Consider the following 25,941-nt stretch of genomic DNA (forward strand, 5'->3'; position numbering starts at 1 on the left):
GTATCAGAGCGAGGTTAGTCTAAGGCGGCCGCGGTTCGATTTCTTTGACTTGAGATGGGGTCGACTTCTAGGGTGGATATCGAGAAGTTCGATAGGACAAAATATTTTGAGTTATGGAAGATAAAGATGAGGGCACACCTAAGAAACATGGGAGTTGCTAAAGCACTCGAGGGGAATCAAAATTACCAGCCTCGATGGACGCGGAGAAACAAGATAGAGGTGTTGGAAAGGGCCTATAACACCTTGATTCTTAGTCTTAGTGACAAGGTACTAAGAGACGTTGTTAGTGCCACGACGACAACAGAGGTGTGACTTCAGTTGGAATCTTTGTATATGACTAAAACACTATCGTCTCATATCTACATCAAGTAGAGATTATTCAAGTTTAGAATGACCGTGGGGAAGGATTTGCAGATGCATCTCGACGATTATGTCAAGATTCTCATTGATTTTGAAAATATCGGGGAGAAATATAAGGATGAGAATAAGGCATTGATGCTTTTGAATTCTTTACCGAAGTCGTATGAGACGTTCGTAGACATACTCGATCATGAGAGGGAGGAGTTTACTCTCGATGATGTAATGAGTAAGTTGAAATCGAAGGACCAAAAGAAGAAGAATGAAGAGAACAATGTAAGTGGAGATGGACTATTGGTTCAAGGGAGAACTAAGAAAAGAGAAAATAAAAGTAAGAAGAAGAGGCGTTTAAAGTCTCTCGGGAAGAAATCTACTAAGTGCTACAATTGTGACAAGGAGACTTTAAGCGAGATTGTCCAAATTTGAGTAACGATAATGTTATAATCCAACCACAATAAACGAGGATAAAAGCGAAAAGAAGAACGAACACCAAGATTACGTGGAAAACCCTTTACGGGTGAAAAACCACGGGCATAAGAGAAGTTTCACTATATCGAAGATTGTATAAATTTTTGTGAACAACGTAATAAACTGAATAAGAAAAAGAGGACCGCATTCTCTATATATTGTTTAACCCTAGAATATGATGTAAATTAAAAGGGGGTCAGACCCATTAAGACTACAGGTCCATATAGTGCGGGCAAAGCCCGCTGACCCAACAAGAATTCGGGCCACACACTCTAACAATCTCCACTATGAAATGAATTCCAATCTTTGATAGCATAACCACAAAATTAAACCTCTTCCACCAAAGCCCCTAAGGGCATAACTCAGCAATGAAGACCAACCAAGTTCAAGCAATGCTCAAACTTGGTAATAGGAAGTGACTTGGTCATCATATCTGCAGGATTATTGTGTGTACTCACCTTGCTCACAACAATATCACCACGAGCAATCACACCACGCACAAAATGATATCGTACATCAATGTGCTTAGTCCTCTCGTGAAACATCTGATCCTTTGTTAGAAAAATAACACTCTGGCTATCACAAAAGATTGTAGAAATCTGCAAATCATCAATAAGTTCGCCAAATAAGCCTTTCATCCAAATTGCTTCTTTGCAAGCTTCTGTAATCGCCATGTACTCTGCCTCTGTAGTAGACAAAGAAACTGTAGCCTGCAACATAGCCTTCCAACTAATAATGCAACCACCAACACAAAAAATGTAACTAGACAATGATTTTCTCTTATCAAGATCTCCAGCGTAATCTGAATCAACGTAACCGACAACTCCATCTCTACTTTTCCCAAACTGTAAACAAACATCAGTAGAACCACATAAGTATCTGAGAATCCACTAAACTACTTTCCAATGTTCCTTACCAGGGTTTGCCATATATCTACTAACAACACTAACTACATATGCTAAGTCAGGTCGTGAACAAACCATAACATACATAAGGGAGCCAACGACACTAGAGTATGGGACTCGCGACATATAATCATCATCACTATCTGACTGTGGTGACAAAGAAGACGAAAGTCTAAATTGAGCAGCTAGTGGAGTACTTACCGGCTTGGCACTTTGCATGTTAAACCTACTAAGGACTTTCTCGATGTACCTCTTTTGACTTATGTACAATTTACCAGCCATTCGATCTCTAAGAATCTTCATTCCAAGCATCTTCTTTGCTGCACCTAAATCTTTCATCTCAAACTCGCTACTCAACTGTGCTTTCACCTTTCTGACCTCTCTCTGATCTTTAGCAGCAATTAACATATCGTCAACATACAACAACAGGTAAACGAATGACCCATCATCACATACTTTAAAGTAGACACAACTATCGTAATTGCTCCTCCTGAAATCATGAGTGGTCATAAATGTATCAAATCTCTTGTATCATTGCCTCGGTGACTGTTTCAAACCATAAAGAGACTTTTTCAGCTGACATACGTAGTCCTCCTTTCCTAAGGCTACGAATCCCTCTGGTTGCTGCATGTAGATGTCTTCCTCAAGTTCTTCGTGTAAGAATGCAGTTTTTACATCTAACTGCTCAAGCTCAAGATCGTGGTATGCCACAATACCTAGTAAAGCCCGAATAGAGCTATGTTTCACAACTGGAGAAAATACATCAGTAAAATCAACACCTGGAGTTTGACTATATCCTTTTGCAACAAGCCTGACTTTATACCTGGGTTCTTCAACTCCCAGTGTACCTTCCTTTCTCTTATACACCCACTTGTAGCGAACAACCTTCTTGCTTTTTGGTAACTTCACTAGATCCCATGCAGTGTTCTTGTGAAGCGATTATATCTCTTCCTGCATAGCGATCATCCACATACTAGAGTTTTCGCAGGTAATCGCCTCTGAATACGTCGCAGGTTCTTCTTCTGAATCAATCTCTTCAGCCACATTTAATGCATACACAACTAAATCAGCCTCTGCATATCTTTGAGGGCGTCTAATTTCTCTACGAGACCTATTTTTAGCAATTGAATGTTGTGGAGGTGCTTCTGAGGAGCTAGCACCATCCATAGAAACTGGAATAGGCCCTGGAGTTTTCTTTGGTGTAGGTTTCAACCCAATCTCAAGCTCCACCTCAATACTTGACTTTTGTTGATTTCCCTCGGAGGGAGTTGAAGACGGAGACCCCTGAAGCATGTTAATCTCATCAAAAACAACATCTCTACTGATGACGACTTTACTAGTCTCAAGACACCACAACTTGTATCCCTTCACACCTTGCTTGAACCCTATGAACACACACTTCACTGAACGAGGCTCTAACTTCCCATTATCCACATGAGCATACGCAGGACATCCGAAAATTTTTAAATCAGAATAATTAGCAGGAGAACCATTCCATACCTTTTGTGGAGTTTTCTTATCAATAGCAGTCGAAGGAGAGCGATTAACGAGATGACATACATACGCAGCAGTCTCAGCCCAAAACGACATCGGTAGCCCAGCATTGAGGCGCATACAACGCACCTTCTCCATCAAAGTCCTATTCATCCTCTCTGCAACTTCATTCTGTTGAGGATTATGTCGAACTGTATGATGCCTCACAATACCTTCAGTTAAAGTATTAAACTCATTAGAACAAAACTCCAAATCGTTATCAGTTTGGAGATGCTTCATTTGCCTCCCTGTCTGCTTCTCAATCATTAACTTCCACTCTTTAAAGGTAGAAAACACATCACTCTTTTGTTTCAAAAAAAATGCCCAAACCTTCCTGGAGAAATCATCTATAATAATCAACATATAGAACACATCACCTTTAGATGGTACTCTAGAAGGCCCCCATAAATCAGAATGAATGTAGTCTAGCGTCCCCTTCGTATTATGAATACCAGTCGAGAACCTAACTCTTTTCTGCTTACCAAAAATGCAGTGTTCACAAAACTTCAGCTTCGTAATACCCTGCACATCAAGAAGCCCTCTTTTGTTCAATTCGACCATTCCATTCTCACTCATGTGACCTAGATGCATGTGCCATAATCTTGTAGCATCAGAATCAGACATAGACGAACTAACAACAACAACATTACCTGTAATCGTAAAGCCTTGCAGAACATATAAATTGGCAGTTTTCCTGAGTCCTTTCATCACAACAAGATACCCCTTGTTGACCTTCACAACTCCACCTTCACCGGTGTATTTGTACCCTTTAGAATCAAGAATACTCAATGAGATCAGATTTTTCTTCATGTCAGGAACATGCCTTACATCACCAAGTGTTCGAATAGTGCCATCAAACATCTTAACTCTAACTGTACCAATACCAGCAATTCTGCAAGATGCATTATTACCCATCACAACGGTACCTCTCAAGACCACTTCATATGTAAAGAACTAGTCCCGATTAGGACACATATGAAACGTACATCCAGAATCAAGAATCCATTTCGCCATATGATGTCGCTTTGTTTCGAATCAATATCAGACGTGACGAGGAGTTCTCCATCATTGTACTTTTCAGCAACATCAGCTTCGCCATATTTCTCTAGTTGATTGCTCTTATGATCCTCACCAACCCTCTTATTTTTATTCTGTAACTTATAACACTTAACAACAATATGGCCTTTCTTCTTGCAGTACCTACACGTTTTATCTCTGCTCTTGGATTTTGACGTACCACAGTTATTGCTGCTAGAATACCTCTCCTGTTGTATGCCTCGTGCAACAAGGCCTTCAGCCATGTTATCTGAACTAACGAGTTTATGCATCTTCTCTTTCGAGAAGAGTGCATCATAAACCTCATTTAGAGTCAAAGTCTCACGACTATAGAGGATGGTATCTCTAAAATTAGCATATGAAGGAGGTAGTGAACACAATAATATCAGCCCTAAATCTTCTTCATCGTACTTAACCTCCATAGATTCCAAATCAGAGACTATTTTTTAAAAACCGTTAAGTGATTTTCTAAAGACGTACCATCAGACATACGTTGGGAATACAAGCGTTGCTTCAAGTGTAGCTTGTAAGTCAGCGTTTTCGTCATACATAATTGCTCCAATCTTAGCCAGAGCGCAACATCTGTTTTTTCCTTCAAACAGTCTTGAAGAATCTGATTCGATAGATACAGATAAATCTGCGATAGAGCCTTACGATCCGCTCGTTGCTTTTCTTCATCAGTCCACAAAGACAGCATCTTGTCAACGCCATATAGCGCATCTTCCAGATCCATCTGTGCCAAAATAACTCGCATCTTCACTTACCATAACGAAAATTTGGTGTTACGATCCAACAGCGGAATATCGTATTTCATAGTGGTCATGACCAAAAATAAAACAAACAAATTTGACTCTGATACCAATTTGTTAGAATCCAACCACAATAAACGAGGATAAAAGAGAAAAGAAGAACGAACACCAAAATTACGTGGAAAACCTTTTACGGGTGAAAAACCACGGATAGAAGAGAAGTTTCACTATATGGAAGATTGTACAAATTTTGGTGAACAACGTAATAAACTGAATAAGAGAAAAGACGGCAGCATTATATATTGTATAACCCTAGAATATGATGTAAATTAAAAGGGGGTCAGACCCATTAAGACTACAGGTCCATATAGTGCGGGCAAAGCCCGCTGACCCAACAAGAATTCGGGTCACAAACTCTAACAGATAAGAAGAGCGGAGAAGCATTGATTTTTAAAGAGGCCGAGAATGGGTACAAATGTGGTGTCTCCACTAATCAGTCTGACAAGCGTTAGATTATAGATTCCAGGTGTTCATTCCATATGACACCTAATGAGAGTTGGTTCGAGACCTATGAGAAGACTTCGGTGGGTGAAGTTTTGTTAGGTAACAACAAGTCTTGTAGGGTGATGGGGATCGAAATAATGCGTTTGAAGACGCATGATGGAATCGAAAGGGTATTGACGGAAGTACGACACGTCCCAGATCTCTAGAGGAATTTAATCTCTCTTAGCTCACTAGACCAACTTGGTTTTGCATGGAAGGGAGAGAAGAACGTATTGAGGGTCACAAAGGGGTCGTTAGTGGTAATGAGGGATGTGCGAGAGAAAAGTCTTTATGTACTTCAAGGCAACACCTTGGTTGGTGATATGGAGACAATGGTAAAACCTCGAGATGTATCATCCACAAGTCTATGGCATAAAAGATTGAGGCATGTGAGTGAGAGGGGTTTGAAGGAGTTGAGTAAAAGAGGCTATTATGTCAAGGAGAAACTTGATGATTTGGAGTTTTGCGAGAACTACATATACGATAAAGCTACGAGGTTGAAGTTTGGGCGATCAGTTGAGGTGACTCAGAAGATGCTCAATTATGTTCACTCAGACTTGTGGGGGTCAATATTTTATCACCTTCATTGATGATTGTTTGCACAAGGTTTGAGTATACATCTTGAATCACAATGATGAGACATTTACTAAATTCAAGGAGTGGAAGAAGATGGTAGAGACTCAAACTGGGAAGAAGGTTAAAAAGCTTTGAACATATAAAGGGTTGGAGTACCTAGGCGAGAAGTTCAATTAATTCATCAAGGAAGAAGGGTTGATTCGTCACAAAACCGTCTGACAGATACTGCAATAGAATGGCTTGGCAGAGCGAATGAACAAAACGCTACTTGAGCGTGTTTGGTGTATGTTGTTTAAGGTTGGTCTACTAAAGCGACTTTGAGGTGAGGCGGTTAACACTACAACTTATCTTATCAATCGTTGTCCATCGACGATATTCGAATGCAAGACACCATAAGAAGTTTGGAATGGAGCTCCTTCAAAACTCGACAACCTGAAGGTATTTGGGTGTGTGGCTTACATACACCAATGGAATGGAAAGCTTGATCCGAGAGCGAAGAAGTGTATGTTCGTTGGATACCCTAAGGGAGTAATGGGTTGGAAACTCTTTTACAAGGATAGAGAAACATCCAAGTGTATCATTATCCATGATGTGGTCTTTAGGGAAACCGAGTTCTATTATGGAGCAACACAGTCAGTCGAAGATGGCGAAGTCGCTAGAAAGAGGACTAAATTTGAGGTAGAGTTCCTAAGAGGGATTACTAAAGAATCGATAGACATGGAAGAGGATAGTGAAGAGGATGAAACAGACAATCAGGTAGAGGAGGAAAGTACGAATCCAGAAGAGAACCTCAGCTCATACCAGTTAGCACGAGATAGAGACCATAGGACAACTCGATGAAGAGCAAGAAGAGAACTGAATGAAAACATGCTATGGTAGAGGATATGGCATCACTTGAAAAAAACGAGACATGAGAATTGGTGAAAAAACTCAAGAATCAGAGGGTGGTGAGTTCAAAATGGATGTTCAAGTGAAAAGCATGTATAGAGGATAATAACAATCCAAGGTTTAAGGATAGATTGGTAGCTAAGGACTTCACACTATGCGAAGGGGTCAACTTTAACGAGATCTACTCCCTGGTAGTAAAGCACACATCCATTCGTGTGTTGCTCATTTTAGTGAATTAGTTTGACTTGGAGCTTGTGCAAATGGATGTGAAGACGAAATTTTTTCATGGGAACTTAGAGGAGAAGATCTTCATGAAGCAACCCGAGGGGTTCGTTAAATCCGGTGATGAAGGCAATGTATGTCTCCTTAAAAGCTCATTTTATGGTTTGAAAAAATCCCTAAGACAATGGTATTTGCGCTTTGATGAGTTCATAGTTCGTAACGATTTCGTGAGGAGCAATTTCAATAATTGTGTCTATGTAAAGTGGGTTGATGGTTGCGGAGTTCTCCTATTATTATATGTGGATGATATGTTGATCGCATAAAAAAACAAGGAAGAGGTTCGCAAGGTCAAAAACTTGTTAAAGAGTGAGTTCGAGATGAAGTATATGGGGACGACAAAGAAAATTTTGGGGATGGTGATTGAACGGGATCGGGAGAAAGTCTCTATGTTCTTGTTTCAAAGCGACTACCTCCCAAAAGTGGTCACCAAGTTCGGGATGTCTAACGCCAAGACAGTTCAAACGCCGTTAGCTACTCATTTCAAGCTCTCCTCAAAGATATCACCGAGTACCGAGGAGGAAAATGTGAGGATGGAAAACACACCATATGTGAGTACTATTGGGAGCTTAATGTATGCCATGGTATGTACGCGACCGAATATTGCTTACGCGGTTAGTCTTGTTAGATTCTTTATGGAAAACCCAAGGAAAGAATATTGGGAGGCGACGAAGTGGGTTCTCCGTTACGTTAAGGGATCCTTAAATGTCGGTCTTTGTTTTACACGGGCGGATATAGGTGATGATAAGTTGAAAGGATATGTTGATGCTGACTTTACAAGTGACTTGGACAAGAGAAGGTCCCTAATGGGATATGTGTTTACACTATTTAGATGCTCGACAAGTTAGAAGGCACAATTAAAATCCGTAGTTGCTCTTTCAACAATGGAAGTTGAGTATATCGCTATGACCGAGGGAGTCAAGGAGGCACTTTGGTTGAAGGGTCTCATGGGTGAATTTGGGGTGAAGCATTATAAGGTGGAGTTGTTTTGCGATAACCAAAGCACCATACACTTGTCCAAGAACTCGATGTTTCACAAGCGCACAAAACACATCGACATTCAACTTCACTACATTCTAGATGTCATAGAGAGTGGAGTAGTAGTTGTGGAGAATATTCACATAGATGAAAATCCCATAGATATGGCCACAAAGGTGGTGACGGAAATCGAGTTTCGAAAATGTTGCGACTTGATTCACGTCACAAAGTTTGGAACATAATCGGAGAAGTAGGAGGATCGATTTTAAGATGTTCTTAGTGATGAGGCTCATTCGTTTGACAATGGACATAGAGGCAAGGTGGAGATTTGTGGAATTGGGCCTAGGGTTTTGAGGCCCAATTTAGTATGCCTCAATGCTCAATGTTATGTACAAAAGAATGAAATAACCCATATATATATTATAATATATGGAGAGAAAATGATATATTCTAAAAGGGAAAGAATATATAATAAAATATAATATAATAATATAAAGAGAATGATTTTTTTTCCTAATTATGAATTCTAAAAGCGTATATATATTTACATTGTAAACGAATTGTATAGATCATGGTGAGACTAAAACCTAGAATATACAGAGAGTTAGAAATTGTAATTATAACTTTATTGAATTGATTCTCCGAAAGTATGACGTAGGAAATTGTTATTCCGAACTTGGGTAAAACTCTTGTGTCGTTATTCTATTTATTCTTTACTTTTACATTATTGTTTTATATTCATTACGATTGCTATATTTCCTCTTTTCATTCATCGGGTGATAGTTTTTATAACCGAGTCTCGGCCAAATTTTTGGTACGAAGGGGTAGTATATATCAACCTGCCTATATGGCAGAAGCACAAGGTGTAATATGCATTACTCGAAGACGATTTGCATGTCGACTACTAACTCATGGTCATTCTATTAGCCCAACTATTTCTTCGTCCTGACAAACTTCATCGATCGTCATCCTGCATCATAGAGGTAGCCCTACTTATCAAGGATGGCTAGTTTGACATTTCTGGCCATATTTTGGCCGAGACTATGATGTGTGTTGATTGTATCCTTCGATGCCAACCCCACATGCCATACACATGCCATATAGAGTGCCATATAGAGGGTCTACTCTAATCCTTTACTTATGGATGATGGAGAAATTTAACTTACTCCCACCTACAATGCTCGGCCTTTAGAACTCACATACCTAGATGTTAGAGTAGAGATTTCACACAACCTCCTCCACTCACCCTATAGGCAATGAACACCCCCATCAAGTTCGTTTTCCCACTTTATCACTTCGATAACATTGTCTGTGCTATGGAAGAGACCCTATATGTCATCGTCCTAGGCCTTGAGGAGACCCCCTCTTATTGCAATACTCATCTCCATCAGCAGTTCAAACGATGGTTCACACTACCTTGGGAGGGCCCGTTCCCCATCGAGGAGGGACCAATTACCGCATATATCTGCAATAAGTACGACGAGATATGCTTCGCTGCACGAGTCGCTTGGTTCTCAAAGTTCTGGGACAGAGCTAGCCAGAGAGAAAGGCGTTGCATGTAGCCCGACTTTAGTTATCGTATCTCCAAAAATGTTAAAACCGAAAACTTGTAAATGCTCTAAGTGATCAATAATTCAGTACTAGTATCAAACATGTGATATGCATAAAATAGTCCTAAATCATATCATGCACAAACAAGAGCGGATCTATGTAGGGCTTTGGTGGACTGAAGCCCACCCCGAATTTTTTTTTATATATTTTTTACGGTAAAAATGTGACATTACCTCCTAACTTCTTAAAAAATTTCAATATAGTTCATTATTTGTTTATCCAATTATTAAAAAAATAATAAAACTTACATTTATAAACTCGTTTTATTCAAAAATTTCTCGTTATTTTCTAAGCATACTCCAACTCGAATCATGGATTCTTCCCTGTGCACAAAGTACCCTGATTCTGTTACGAGATTTGATCAGGAAGAAGTTGCCATGATCGTTGACAGCGGTGCCTCTAGGCATTATCACACTAGAGATGATGTCAGTTGTAAGTGGAGACTTCCATGAGCCGTAAGACGCGGTTATCATTTCCTAGATTGTTATCGAAGAAGAAGCAACCATATGTTTGAAACTCTGCTTCCGATTATGAGTTGGTTTGAGAAATCTTCTAATTTGGTTGAACAAAGAAAATGAAGAGGATTTTTTTTGGTATTTAGTGAGAATGACGATGAATAAAAACGCCATATTAAGTTTCTTAGTTCATTCTAGTGATTTGGTTGCTATTTATTAGAAATTAAAATAATTTAAGAAATATATTTTTATAATTTTTCTATATAAATTTGTTTAAATTTTAACTATTGATCTTAGAAGAACTTGAATAGTTATAATGACTTGATGATCGAAAAATTGGAAGACAAAAAGATTTTTTTGTTCGACGCATGGAATTTCTGGAACGCCTTTCTGGATATTCTTTAATGTCTCCGCTATTCACGGAACGTGAGAAGCGGAGGATTAATCATTCGCTTTCATATATATATATGAATATATATATATTCCTTAACATTTATTTATATAATAAAATAATTTTAACTAATATTATTATTTTTTATTTCAATTTTAATATTTTCTATTTATCCTCTTTCTTTTCTTCATTCTTTTAATATAATTTTCTTTAATTATTAAATAATTATATTTATATTTATTAAATTAATTACTTATATAAAATTATAATAATATCTTAAATTTAAACATATATATGTTTTTTTTATACTTTTACACACAAAACATGGTCAGGATAGATTTAAATTTATATATTTTCACCTTATTTTTATTTATAATTAAAATAATAAAATACAATATTTGTTTTAAATATTTCTTTTAGATAACACATAAACAAAATATTAACAAACAAATAACATATAACCAAACTTTTAGATTTAATTTTTTAATTTTATTTAAACTTACTCTTTTATTTAATAAAGATTTTATCTATTTATTTCAATTAAAATTTAAAATTTTAGATAAATAAAAACTTTAAACAATTAATATATTCATATAATTTATTTCAAAACCGATTATTTTTTAATTTAAATATTTTATCAGTATTTAAAATTAAGTTTATAAAAAATATATATTTAAATATAATATTAATTATTAAATATTTAATATGATTACAATTATAAAAATAAATAAGCTGAGATAAATAATTGAAAATAATTTAGAGTGAATAACTTAATCAAACTTATCCTTAATATAATTTGTAACACTTTTACAAGATATCTAGTTTAGACTATAAAGCAATAAATCGGGATTATATTAATAAGTTGATTTATTACTTCTTATTTTTTTTTTTTGTTGAAGACAATAAAATCAAACTATTAGGGCTGGTTTGATGTTGGTTATTTAGGGGTTTTTATTATTTTTTAAATATTGTTTAATAAAAAAAAAGTAAGTTGTTTATATTTTTAATCAATTATATATAATTCTCCTTTGAATTTAAATTTTATAAATAAATAAAATAATATATTTTAATAATTTAATTGATAAATTAAATAATATTATTGTTGAAAAAATAAAATATTTTATATATGTTTTTGGGTAAAATCTAAAAAAAAAAATTAAATATAAATAGTAAAAAATGTTTAAATAACATATATTTTTTTTATAATACATAAGTTTAAACGATATTTTATTATATATCTAAGTAACTAATTGTAGTGAGCTTTTTTTTCCTAAAATAATCTCACAAAAAGAAAATTGCTAATATATGTTTAATTAAATATATTAAAAAAATTATTTTATTTAGAGTGTAGACACAAATACATTATGACAACAAATTTTGTTTTTTCTAAAAAAAATTCTTAAATAAATATTAAGAGCTGGAGACAAAATTAAATAAAACTGAATTATAATTAATTAATAACTTAAATATTTGAAGACAAAAAATTGAATTAAATACACAGAAAATATAAACTTTAAGTACTTTATAATTAAATTAGTTTGTTAATATTTAAAACTAATATACAAACTATTATAATATCATATATTACTTATATTTGTTAATAATCTTAATTATATTTAAATTATATAATTTAATATATTAAATATTAAATATTAAATAAATAACAAATAAAATACATTAATATATATTTGTTTACTTCTATATTATAATATAATTTATTAACTTAATATATATATTTCCAATCTATCTCCTATCTTTTTATTTTATAATTAGTATATATATTATTATATTTTTTATTTTTTTAGATAATATTTCAAATTTATTTTTTAATATTAAAAATATAGTAAATTAGGATGAAATTAAAGAATACAAATGTTTGTTGGACTCCTAAGGAGACAAACAAAGGAAAATCTAATACAACTACATATAACAATAATTTTATTAAGATTATGGTGATTTTTTAAAAGTATGTATTTAACTATTTTTCACTTTCAAAATAAATTTTATATTTTAGTTTTTTTAACATATTTATACTTAAATATATAAAAATAAGTTATCAAATATACTTATTTAATTAAATTAAGTGATAATTAAGTCAACTTATCAGCCTAAATATTTTTTTTATGTTATGAAAAATAAGTTACTTTATATAAAGCAATGTATTTTAATTAATTTTTTTTTGTTAATTTAATAAATAATTTAAAAAAGTAGGTTGAAATGGTTAGAGTATTTTTAATAATAAAAAAAAAATTGACCACAATATAAATTTATAAAATATTATATAAAATTTTGTGACATTATTAAATGAATGAAAATGGCATATAAAAAGAAGAAGAAGGAAGTAAGTTAAATAATTAGTACGACAATGAAGACGAGAACTTTGGTCATTTTCTTCTTCTTGATTATTGGTCTAGCTTCTGGTAAGGCGCAATTATAAACTTATCTATGATAGAGATTTATTATCTATTGTTATTAATTGAACTAATTCAATTACAGAGTTGAGTGTGGTTAAACCGTTTGCAGAGGCCAGGGATTGTCGATCACAAAGCCATGGATTCCATGGGGTATGTCTAAGCGACCATAACTGCGGTCAAGTGTGTCGCAACGAGGGTTTCACCGGTGGTGATTGTGCTGGCTTTCGCCTCCGTTGCTTCTGCACTCGCACTTGCTAGCTAGTAAATTACATTTTGGTAATTGAGAAACTCGATTTGATCTATCAATAAGCTATTATTTCAATAATTGTCATCTTCTTCCTATTAATGATGTCATAAGATATTAACGTTGTTGGTGTTCTTCTTCTTATTATCCTTGTTTCAACTTTAATTAATTTCTAAAATTTTTAATATCCGTTCCTTTTATTTAAGTGTTTGTATGTAAACACATCTCCCAAGTCCTAACAAAATTATGTAACTACATTAAGAGAATAATCAATGTTGTTAACAAAAAAACAAAAACTATTAAATTCAATTTAAAAAGTTAGATTCAACTCCACATAAGTAAGATTTGCGGACATACATATTAAAATAAGTAAGATCAAACGTACACATATCTTAGTGAAGCTTGGTTAGAGTCTTGTCTTGAGCCCCAACTCAAATTGAGATACAAATGTTTTTCTTATGTAAGGTATAGAAATCCTTCAAGATTATTTCTATATTCTTTTGAACAACAAACTACAAATGAACTGAGTCCCATGAGAACAATGCAACCTCTCTTATGGATTGTTAAATATTGCAATAATATTAACTATCCCTACTATCTTCAAAATTATAGAATGTTCAATGATGGTCTTTAGAAGGTCTCTTTTGGTAAATTAGTTTTTGATTTTGTTTAAAATATATAAGTATAAACTGAATCAAACTTACTTAAAGCATCAAAATAAGTTGAAATATCACACTATTCACACTTACTTAAGAATAAGCTAGAGCCTAACAAAATTGAATAAAAACGGAATCAAATTTACCAATATTAAAATTAAATACACTATATCTTCAAATAAAGTTAAGATAATTTTTTATTAATTAAAATAATTTGTTTCAAATTATTATTTTATTTTTAATTTATTGATTATAGTTTAAAAACATATTTAACCAACTCAATATATAATATATTCACACGTCCATAGAAAGTATGTAAAATTTTGATAAAAGTCCATAGAAAGTATGTAAAATTTTGATAAAATATAGCCAAAATAGCTGAGTTTGAATTTAAATTTATCCAAAAATTAATATGATCCATGATCACCTAAATTAAAATAATTCATAAAAATAAGGTTAAAATAATCTTTTATTCATTTAAAATTTCACAAATAATATATTATATTTTTAAAAATATTAAAATTGAATTAATAAAATTGTTTTATTTATTTGTCATAACTAATAGTTTAGTAGTAGAGTAAAAACATTGATGACCTCCTATTTTTCACATTCAAATCATTTCCAAAACCAAAAATAGTATTGTGGCTTTTAGTACAAAATACAATTTGTAATAAAAGGTGACATTTATAATAAATTTATTTACATACAATTATACTTTTTTTTTCTCAAGAAAACTGTCCATAGAGGAGGGAATGTGAAAAAAATGATGTTTGATTGTATAAAAAAATTAGGAAAATTTTCTCTTCTCTCTTCTTTTAATTCTATTTTTCAACCAAGGGCTTCTTATCATTATTTTCCTAGTTCTCTCCTACAAATTAACTATCATCCCTCATATAAAACAAAAAATTAGGGTGAAAAATCTTTAACAAATAAGAAATGTATGTCACAAATGAGTCAAACTATTATCCTTTATAAGGACATATTTATATATGAGGGTCATATACTATACCTCTACCTGATGACTCTACCTGATGACTCTAACAAATAAGAAATGTATGTCACAAATGTCACATCTACCCTCACTAATTTGTTAGATCACATTATATCATCATTTTAGACATTTTTATTCATCATTCTCTCCATCCTCTAGTTTAGACCCAAATATCCTACCATTACATATAACTTTACTTTGAACATTATACATTAATAAACTTATTTTTAGACATTTTGATTGATTATAATCCCTCCACTAAAATCAGTATCAACTAGGATTCGAACCCTAATATCACATCTAAAATGTGAACACTTTAACCAAAAAAAAAAAATAATACAGGAAAATAATGTGTATCTCGTTAGAATGGATTAAAAATTTAAAAATTCTCTCCCCATATTAAATTTTCAATCCATGACATATTATTTTCCTATATTTTCTATCAATATTTTCTAATATATATATATATATATATATATATAAATAAATAAATAAATAAATAAATGTATCTTTAATAATTAATTTATTTTATTTTCTCTCTCATAATTTATATATATATATATATTATATTTTTTACTCATAATTTTATAATTTTTTAATGAAATAAAATATTATACATATTTTAATTTTAAGTGTTTTTCTTTCCTAAAATTTATATATATTAATTTTTTTTTAACTAAATTTTATTTTTATTTTTATTTTCTTTCTTATCCTATATATATATATTAGTAAAGAAAAATATATATAGTAAGAGAGAAAATAATTAAGATAGATAAACTATGAAATAGAAAATTACATAATGTGAATGATTGTAAAGATGTTATATATAATAATAATTAATTTATATTTTATTTTCTCTTTTATCATATATATATATATATATATATATATTACTTTTAAAAATGGTTAATACCATTTTATTAAAAATTTCAAAAGTATAAGGATAAAAAATCAAAACTAGTTATGATTAAAAGATGAGAATCAAAATAGCATAAAAAAGCTGATTAGTAGCATTCGGAAATAAAAAAATACAATAAAAAACAGATTACAATCAGAGTGTTTATTTCCATATAAACTTATTGCTTCATAAGACCTTCTTTCCATTTCTTTCCTCTTGCGATGTAAAGAGAGAATTTATTTTTATTTAAATAAATCATAAATTTTTATTTAAATATATTGTTCTATATATATAATATACAATTATATAGATTATAAAATAATTAATTCAAAAGTTAATTAAGAAAAAAAATTAAGAGAGAAATATATTAAGAGATCTAAAATAATTAATAGATAAATTAAGAAAGAGAAATTAAATGTTAATCGTGAGTGGGGAGTTTATATTTTAATCGTCATTTTATATATATATATATATATATATATATATATATATATATATATATATATATATATATATATATATATATATATATATATATATATGAATGAATGAACAATACAAAATATGAATCATTATATTCAAATAAATATTTAGACATGTCTCAAGGTTCTAAATCATGTTACTAGAATGATATTAAAAAATCACATTTTAGTTCAATTTGACTATAGAATAATTCCATATTTAATAGTCAATGGGTTGGTTGAGCAACTCCAACCCATTGACAGTTTTCAAATGGATAATTTGTGGTTAGGGAGAGATTTATGTTAGGATTGAAGTGGACTTATACATTTATACATGAGAGTAGTGACCGAGAGAAGGAATGTTGTGTCACATATGGAATGCCGTATCACCATATTATGATTGGAAAAATAATAAAGTGTGAGGAGAGAGAAAAAATAAAATTTGCTATTTTTACTGCGGTCAAATTACGTCATTCCCTCTCAAATTCTCTCTTCCAAATTCACTCTACCAATCATTTTTCTATACATAAAATATTATTTTATTTTTTCATTACAATGGTAACATGATTTTTTTTTTCAATTTAATTCATTATTTATTTATTTTAAGTCTACTATAATTTTTTTAAACTCTTCATAACTCGATTTTGTCCATGTTTGTGAGATTATGACGTAAGAATCAACCAGCTCTTTGATTTTCATTGATGACAATGTCACAATTGATTTTGATTAGTTATGAGATCTTTTCATTTTTGATTTCTCTAAATTACAAAAATGATTGTTGACAACGGATTGAGATATAGGGCTTTTTAATTTATTGCAACCAACCAATAAGCTTAGATCTTGGAAACTCATGTCATATATTTCTTTATGTTTATACAATTTATCAAATAAATATAGTGAATATTAATACTGGGGTCAAAACTTACTAATATTTGAATTCAACATTTGAAAGACATATTTATATTTATGAAGAGAGACTTTTTCTGATTTGACTTGAATAAGTTTCTTTAACAAGACCAATAACAACTTTTTGAACTAATTTGTCAAGTTATGATTAAATTTGATATTGTAGGGCATAGTAAAGATTTAGCTCCTAAAGTTCTGTTCCATTTTGATGAGAAACCAAATTTCAAAAAATAAATTCTAAAAAGCTCATTCAATTATATCATTGTCTTTGTTTATGAGTAACAAAATCCAAATTTGATCATTTGGATATCCTTTTAAAATTACCAAGGACTTCTTTTATATTTTGAATACTTACTTGCCGGACCAATGCCCATCAATATATAGTGACAAAATGATATATGGGCTTGGTCCAATGGTTGATCCAGAAGGCTCAAAAGCATCAAACAAAGAATATTCTCTTATTCCTTTCTAGGCCCAACTAAGTGATCAAGTTACTAGAGGTTACTGGCTTTTAGTGGTATATTTTTTTTAGGTTTTTGAGATGTTGATTTCAAGAAGATATTTTTTCATATATGATTTATTTTTGCCAGGTTCTTTTAAATGGTCGATTACTTAGTTTGGACATTTGGGCTTATAAAAGAGGATTTATTTTGGGTTTTCTCTCGATCCAAAGATCCAATATATTGGGGCTTACATGTTGATGTGGGTCATTTAGGGAGTTATTTATGATGATTGCGGATTGGATAATTTTTTCTTATATATAAAATAGAAGTTACCTCTAGAGGCACTATTTCACTCCAATAATATCCAATGATGCAATTCACATTTTTATCAACAAATTGTTGATTCTCCTTCTCTCAGTCTCAGAGGTAGAGGTGCTGGGTTTGAACCATACGATAAGTTCTATGGCCAGTTAAATGATTAAATGTGTTTACGGGTTATTTGCTTAAATCGCTATACCATTTTTTATCTCATCTTCTAATCTAACGGTGAAAGGTGGTGGATACCCCAGGTCCCAGAATGATGGTGAGTCCAATAATATCCAATGAAGGAATGCCACATGATCAAAGAGGAAACAAAAATTGAAAAATGATACGAGTACTATTCCTTTTATCTACACGTGGTGCTGCCTCGTTAGTTATTATTAGCATGAATCTCGACATTTGCACGAATAAGAGTACATACAAAATAGTATTTATCTATAAATATTTTAGATAAAATTAATATTATTCAAATCTAATTAATTTTAAAATTTGTTTTAGTTTATAAAAATTAAATTTAATCTAAACTTAATGTTAACATATATTTTATCCCCTTGACATGCACTTAATCCTTCAATTGACCCTCATCTTGTGACTCCCACTTTTTCATATGACTCTTTCTTTTGGCAAACTACTCACTAACTTTAATTTTGTGACTCACATTTTTTTATATGTCTCTTTTATCCCTCGACAAACCACTCACCAATCTTAGTCGACCTCTCTTTTACTCTCACTTCGACAAATCAACAACCAATATCAATTGATCACACACGACTTATCCATCGTCAAAACCCAACCACTAACCCCAACTGACCCTCATTTTGTGACTCACACTTTTTCATGTCTCTTTATCCTCTCGGCAAATAATCCATTAACCCAAATCTTGTGACTCACACTTTTTTATGTCTCTTTATCACTCGACAAACCACTTATCAATCTTAGTCAACCTCTCTTTTACTCACACTTCAACAAATCAACAACCAATCTAATTGATCACATATGTTAGGATCGGGGACGCCCTTGGAGGACCGGGGGTGTTTTCCGGTTTTAAGTAAGGGAGGCCGCTTACAACAACACACACAACTTGGTGGTAGTCCGGTTAAAGACTAAAACCGTTCTCAGCACTGCACAACCTATCACAGACTCTTGAACCGGTGTTCAAGGGCGGAAGTGTCTGTTTCAGGTTGAAGCAACGTTTGCGACTTTTAGATGATGTTTAAGGAGGAAGATGTTTAATGAGAGTGAGTGACCGGTTTTGGAAGTATGATTGGTTTGCGGTTTTTATGGTAAGATAGCGGGAAATGAAAGCGAAATGAAAGAACACAAGACACGGAAATTTGTTTATGGATGTTCGGAGCAAACCCTCCTACGTCACCCCTTCTTCTCAGGTTATGAGAAGGATCTTCACTAACTCTTTAGAGTTACAGTTTACACTTCCGGTCGAGCCCAACTTCGCTACTCGCCGGTTACACCAAACTCACACTTTGATGTAATACAACACAACACAATAATCACACACAAGGATTTCCGGTTTTAGGCAAACCGACTTTAGAATGTAGAGCTTTATCTCTCTAGAATTGAATGCTTTATGACTTTCACAATTTCAACTACTCAATTTCTCGTATTCACTGCTGCGTGCTACTTGCATTAAATGAAGACGTTTGATCTTCCTTTTATAGCTGAAAGTAGCTAACGGCTACTTTCTTCTCTCTCTTGCGGATTGGTTGATCATTAGCACGCCTATCTGCAGGAGGATTTCTTGCACGCTTCAACTTCCTCGACACCTGGCATTCATGCAGGTGACTCTGAGCAGATGATGACATAACCGGTTTTCAGATTGATACACGTGTTGAACATCCGCTTCCGGTCGTCAGCATCGGATCACCAAGGCATCATTGCATTCCTCCCATGCTTCTGATCGGATCCGATCTTCTTTTATCTTTTCGAGACACGTTTCCTCCGTCACAGTACGTCACTCTTGAGATTTGAATCTTCTGACTTTTGATCTGTACTTTCCGGTTTCTGTGTCTTTGTGCATTATGATCCGGTTGAAGTGTATTCTTCTGTTCTTTGCTAACCGGTTGTTTGATAAAGTGAAGCCGGTTTCTGTGATCATTTGTCTTGATCACTTGAAGCCGGTTTCTTTGATGTAATAGCGGCTGGTTATTGATGCACGATTTCCGGTTCCGGTTTGTTCAGTACCTGCACATGAAGTTTAATTTCTGTTTAGTTTGTCTGGCCGGTTCCAAAATTAATCTACTTAATTTTTCTATCAACATACCTCTTATCCAACGTCAAACCAACTACTAACCCCCCAATTGACCCTCATTTTGTGGCTCACACTTTTTTATATGCCTCTTTAGGTCCTCAACTGACAAACCACCCACAAGCCGACCTCCATCTCGTGACCTCACATTTTCAAATGCTCGTCAAACTAACCACTAATTCCAACCTCACACTCGACAAACCACCTACCACCTAACCTCCATCTCGTAAACTCACACTTTCAAATGATCGCCAAACCAACCACTAATTCCGACCTCACACTTTTAGATTTCTCGTATCCTTTGTTTAAAAGGTTAAGAATGCATTCTTGAAAATATAATTTGCAAGTTTTGGGATTCAAATCATAGTCTTAAGAATGTAATGTGAACACTTTAACCGCTAGACCACTTGAGATCAATGACAGACCCAAAAATGTTTTTTCGGGGGGAAAGTACATAGTAACGTATCATTTTTTGGCGATCAAATAAATACATTTTTTAATTAAATTTTTACTCGGTAATTACATAAAAATACTAACAAACACAATTACAAAATACTAACAAACACAATTACAAAATACTAACAAGCACACTTACTAAATTATTCTTGTCCATGAGTCGGTACAAAAGAAGACAAAATATCTTCATTACGTTGACTATACCAATCAATAAATTCAAGAAAATTACCTTTATTTGATGAACTACTTGACTCATCATGTCCTCGAAAAGGTAATCATTGTCTCAATAAAAAGCGTGTTACATCAAATATTTTCGTTAAACGGGTGCGATAATTTATTTCTATATCACGACCATGTGTACGTAAAACGTTTATCACGTTATGTCTTTAATCTTGAAATGATTCAAATTGAATTCTAGCTTCATTATGACAACTATTTAAAGTTTCCATATGACGATTGAATCTTTCTAATGCCCTTTTCCAATTTTTGTACCCATCTCCTATAAATGTATTATCTACGTTTTCTCTATTTAAAGGCTTGAAAAGATAACAACAAAAATAAAATGATGCATATTTTGATATGCTATATTCTAACCATGTATATTTGATCAATAACATTAGATTCATTAGTAAGCTTATTAATTGATTGAGAAGACTCAGGCCGATCATGTGATGTAGAAGTACAAATTCGTTTATAAAACATTTCCATTATTTTATATTCTACATAAAATAAATAACTAAAAATAAATATGTATCACAACCATAGGCTCATAAATAAAATCTAACAAATACATTTATTTGTTGAAATAGTTTAAAATTAATTTAAAATTAAAAAATATAAAATAATATTTTAATCTTATATTTATATAAATTGTTATTTTACTTTTATATTTATATAAATTGTTATTTTTATTTTTATTTTATAAGTAATTTGTATTATTAATTATATTGAAATTAATAATATATATATAATTATAATATAAATGTAGTTTTAAAATAAATAATAATATTATATGATTTTCATTATTTTATATATAATTTTTTATATTTTAACTTATATAAATAAATCTTATTTATATATTAATTAAAATTGATGTATTATTATAAATATTGTATCTTAGAAAATATTGTTGGTATAAAATAAAATATTAATAATAATTACTTTAATAAAATTATATTTGAAATTTGAATACTATAATTATGATTTTTTTTTAATTTTTTTTTTTGTAAAGAACTAAAAATAAATATGTGTCACAACCTAAATAAAATCTAACAAATACATTTTTTTTTTGAAATAGTTTAAAACTAATTTAAAATTAAGAAATATAAAATAATACTTTACCCTTATATTTATATAAATTGTTATTTTACTTTTATTTTATAAGTAATTTGTATTATTAATTATATTGAAATTAATAATATATATATAATTATAATATAAATGTAATTTTTAAATAAATAATAATATTATATAATTTTCATTATTTTATATATAATTCTTTATATTTTAACTTATATAAATAAATCTTTTTTATATATTAACTAAAATTTATGTATTATTATAAATATTGTATCTTAGAAAATATTGTTTGTATAAAATAATAATAATATTTACTTTAATAAAATTATATTTGAAAATAGAATACTATAATTATGAATTAAATTTTTTTGGTACAAAAGTGTATAATTATTATAAAGAAAATGTGAGAAGCATAGTTTGATCATCTCATCTCTGTTATATATTTCAACTCCAAAACCAACCTTATTTAGTAAATATATATATATATATATATATATATATATATATATATATAAAATATCTTAAAACTTTTACCCAGACCCTAATAGCTAGGCCATTAAAATTTTTGACTCATTGATTTGATTGAAAAATGTAAAGATAGAGAGAAGATATAAAATTTTTCAAGCTACATTTTTTTTCCAATTCTTTCTCTCCTTATTATTTTTCTTTTTATGTTTTTTATTCAAATTCTTTTTTCGCATTCTTTTATATAATTTTATTTAATCATTAAATACTTACATTTATACTTATTAAATTAATTATTTATACAAAATTATAATAATATAACGTAAATTTAAACATATATAAGTTTTTTTATACTTTTATACACAAAAATATGACAAGGATAGATTTAAATTTATATATTTTCAACTTACTATTATTTATAATTTAAAATAATAAAATATAATATATTTTTTTGAAATATTTTTTTTAGATAACACATAAACAAAATATTAACAAACAAATAAAATATAACCAAACTTTTAGATTTAATTTTAAAATTTTATTTAAACTTACTCTTTTGTTTAATAAAGATTTTATTTATTTTTTTCAAAAAATTTTAAAATTATAAATCAATAAAAACTTTAAAAAATTAATATATTCATATAATTTATTCTAAAACAGATTATTTTTTAATTTAAATAATCTATTAGTATTTAAAATTAAGTTTATAAAAAATATATATTTAAATATAATATTAATTATTAAGTATTTAATATGATTACAATTATAAAACAGACATAAAAATAAATAATCTGATTTAAACAATTGAAAATAATTTAGAGTTGAATAACTTAATCAAACTTATCCTTAATATAATTTGTAACATTTTTTTACAAGAAATCTAGTTTTGATTATAAAGCAATAAATCGGGATTATATTAATATGTTGATTTATTACTTCTTATTTTTTTTTGTTGAAGACAATAAGATCAAACTATTAGGGCTGGTTTGATGATGGTTATTTATGGGTTATTATTATTTTTTAATATTGTTTAATAAAAAGTAAGTTATTTAGATTTTTAATAAATTATAGTACTCTTTTGAATTTAAATTTTATAAATAAATAAATAAAATAATATATTTTAATAGTTTATTTAATAAATTAAGTGATGTTATTGTTGAAATTTTTTATTTTTTTTAATATAAGTTTTGAATAAAAACTGAAAAATAGAAAAAGAAAGATAAAACAAACTCACAAAGAAAAATACTAAAAAAATGTTTAATTAAATATATTAAATAAATTATTTTATTTAGAGTGTTATCTAGGGGAAATTTGACGAAATGACCTTAAAGACTGAGTTATTTGACCTGGTGGTAATTTAATAATTTAATTGCGCTCGTGGTAATTTTATTTTTTTTGGACGATTTTGCCCTTGTCGCGAAACGCTAAGTCACTTAGCGTTTCGCGAAGTGGATTAGGGTTAGTATAAATACTCAAATATTTTCATTTTCTTAGTTTTCTTTCTCTCTCTTCTCCCGTTCTCTCCTTCAAGGCGGCCGGCGACGACGGACGGCGTCGGACGGCGCCGGTTATCTATACAGATCTATACAGATTTACAAGATCTTCTAACATAATCCATTTATGTTTTTATCTATACAGATTTACAAGATTTATAACCCTAAATCTATTTTGCATGCAGGTTTTCAATTCTAGGGTTTAGGGTATGCAGATCTCCGATTCTAAGGATTTGAAGGTCGTCGAGGTAGATGTTCATTTCAGATCTGATAAACAGTTATGTTCATGTTTACATTTTCTTCATTTCAAAACCTTTTCATATTTCGTTCATATTTGGTTCATATTTGTTCATATTTGTGGGTTCATATTTGTTATTTGGTTCATATTTGACCATTTCGTTAAGTGTGGTTCATTAATGGGTTTTTCATATAATCTTGGATCATATGAGTTCCGTTTCAGGGAAGATTCGCTAAGGACTTACCGTTTCGCTAAGTGCTTAGCGTTTCGCTAAGTGCTTAGCGTTTCGCTAAGTGCTTAGCATTTCGCTAAGTGCTAAGCACTTAGCGAAACGGATCTTGTCTGTCTTCATCACCGGTGAGACTGAGCTCATGATTCTTAAAGGCTCCAGTTAGAGCCATGAATCCTTTGATGGTTGCAAAAGCCTTAGGTGGAAAGCTTACATGGTATGTATCATGTATGTATGTAATGTAAGAAAATAAGAGTATAATTGAAATTTGTTTGTTTGATTGATTGTAGTTTCAAGAGGGATTGGCTACGGAAAGATCTGAACGTGATTGGGTTTGGGTTGATCGGATGGTTAGCACCTTCCAGTATTCCGGCGATCAACGGACTCTTTCCAGCATTGGGACTGAGCAATTAAAATATATTTCTGTTTCTTTCTAATATTAATATACATAAACAAGTAAACAAACAGGTTAGGCTGGTTACTTGACACTTGAGATTGTTCTTGGCATTGACTTTTGGACAAATTGGATTCAAGGGCAGGACTGAAGATTACTTCAGTAAATAAATAAATTAATTCTAATTAAGAAAATAATAATATGTAAAAAGTGAACTACTTTCTTTGGTATTTGTTAATGAATGTTTAAGCTGCTTTTGGTATTTGTCAATGAATGTTTAAGCTGATTTTGTTTCATTTCTTTCTATACCATTTCATTTATGCATCAAACTAAAACATAACCATTTCTCTACAAATGAACATTTGATTTATGCAAAAGTAAAAAAAACAAACAAACATTTTCTATACCATTTCATTTATTCATCAAATTAAACATAACCATAACAAACATTTTCTATACCATTTCATTTATGCATCAAATTAAAACATAACCATAACAAACATTTTCTATACCATTTCATTTATGTATCAAATTAAAACATAACCATTTCTCTACAAATGAGCATTTGATTTATGCAAAAGTAAAAAAAAAAAACTATAAAAACACCATCTGTGGGAATTGAACCCACAACCACATGGTTAAAAGCCACGCACTCTACCAACTGAGCTAAGACAACTCATGTTAAAATATTTAGCGAAACGATAAGTCCTTAGCGAAACGGGAAGTCCTTAGCGAAACGGGAAGTCCTTAGCGAAACGATAAGTCCTTAGCGAAACGGGAAGTAAACCCTAAACAACAGTGATTCGAAGATGCATAAACCAAACATCAATAAACTTGAAATATCATAAGATAAAGGAAAAAAGCTCATTTAGACGTATGTACTTGTACAACTAGCTCATTTAGACGTATGTACTTATAAAAGATCATTTAAACATATGTACTATCAAAAATTGGCTCATTTAGCCTCTTTTAGTAACCATG

General features: G+C 31.0%; 1 protein-coding gene and 1 non-coding gene across 2 annotated transcripts; one reads left to right on the forward strand and one right to left on the reverse strand.

Annotated features, from left to right (window-relative positions):
• The first annotated feature begins 13,154 nt into the window (after nucleotides 1-13,154).
• LOC124927916 (defensin-like protein 1) lies at nucleotides 13,155-13,469 on the forward strand. The gene is made up of 2 exons (XM_047468422.1): nucleotides 13,155-13,209; nucleotides 13,286-13,469. The coding sequence occupies exons 1-2, from the start codon at nucleotides 13,155-13,157 to the stop codon at nucleotides 13,459-13,461; spliced, it is 231 nt and encodes a 76-aa protein (XP_047324378.1). The 3' UTR covers nucleotides 13,462-13,469.
• Nucleotides 13,470-25,563: 12,094 nt separating this feature from the next.
• TRNAK-UUU lies at nucleotides 25,564-25,636 on the reverse strand. The gene has a single exon. It is a non-coding gene; the product is annotated as a tRNA-Lys (tRNA).
• Nucleotides 25,637-25,941: the final 305 nt, after the last annotated feature.

Source organism: Impatiens glandulifera, chromosome 2 (genome assembly GCF_907164915.1).
Source record: "Impatiens glandulifera chromosome 2, dImpGla2.1, whole genome shotgun sequence".
NCBI lineage: Eukaryota > Viridiplantae > Streptophyta > Magnoliopsida > Ericales > Balsaminaceae > Impatiens > Impatiens glandulifera.

Excerpts from the sequence above, each read along its gene's own strand:
- LOC124927916 (XM_047468422.1), top strand. The coding sequence starts at position 13,155 with ATGAAGACGAGAACTTTGGTCATTTTCTTCTTCTTGATTATTGGTCTA. Across the intron at positions 13,210-13,285 it reads GATTATTGGTCTAGCTTCTG|AGTTGAGTGTGGTTAAACCG; the intron begins GTAAGGCGCAAT and ends ATTCAATTACAG.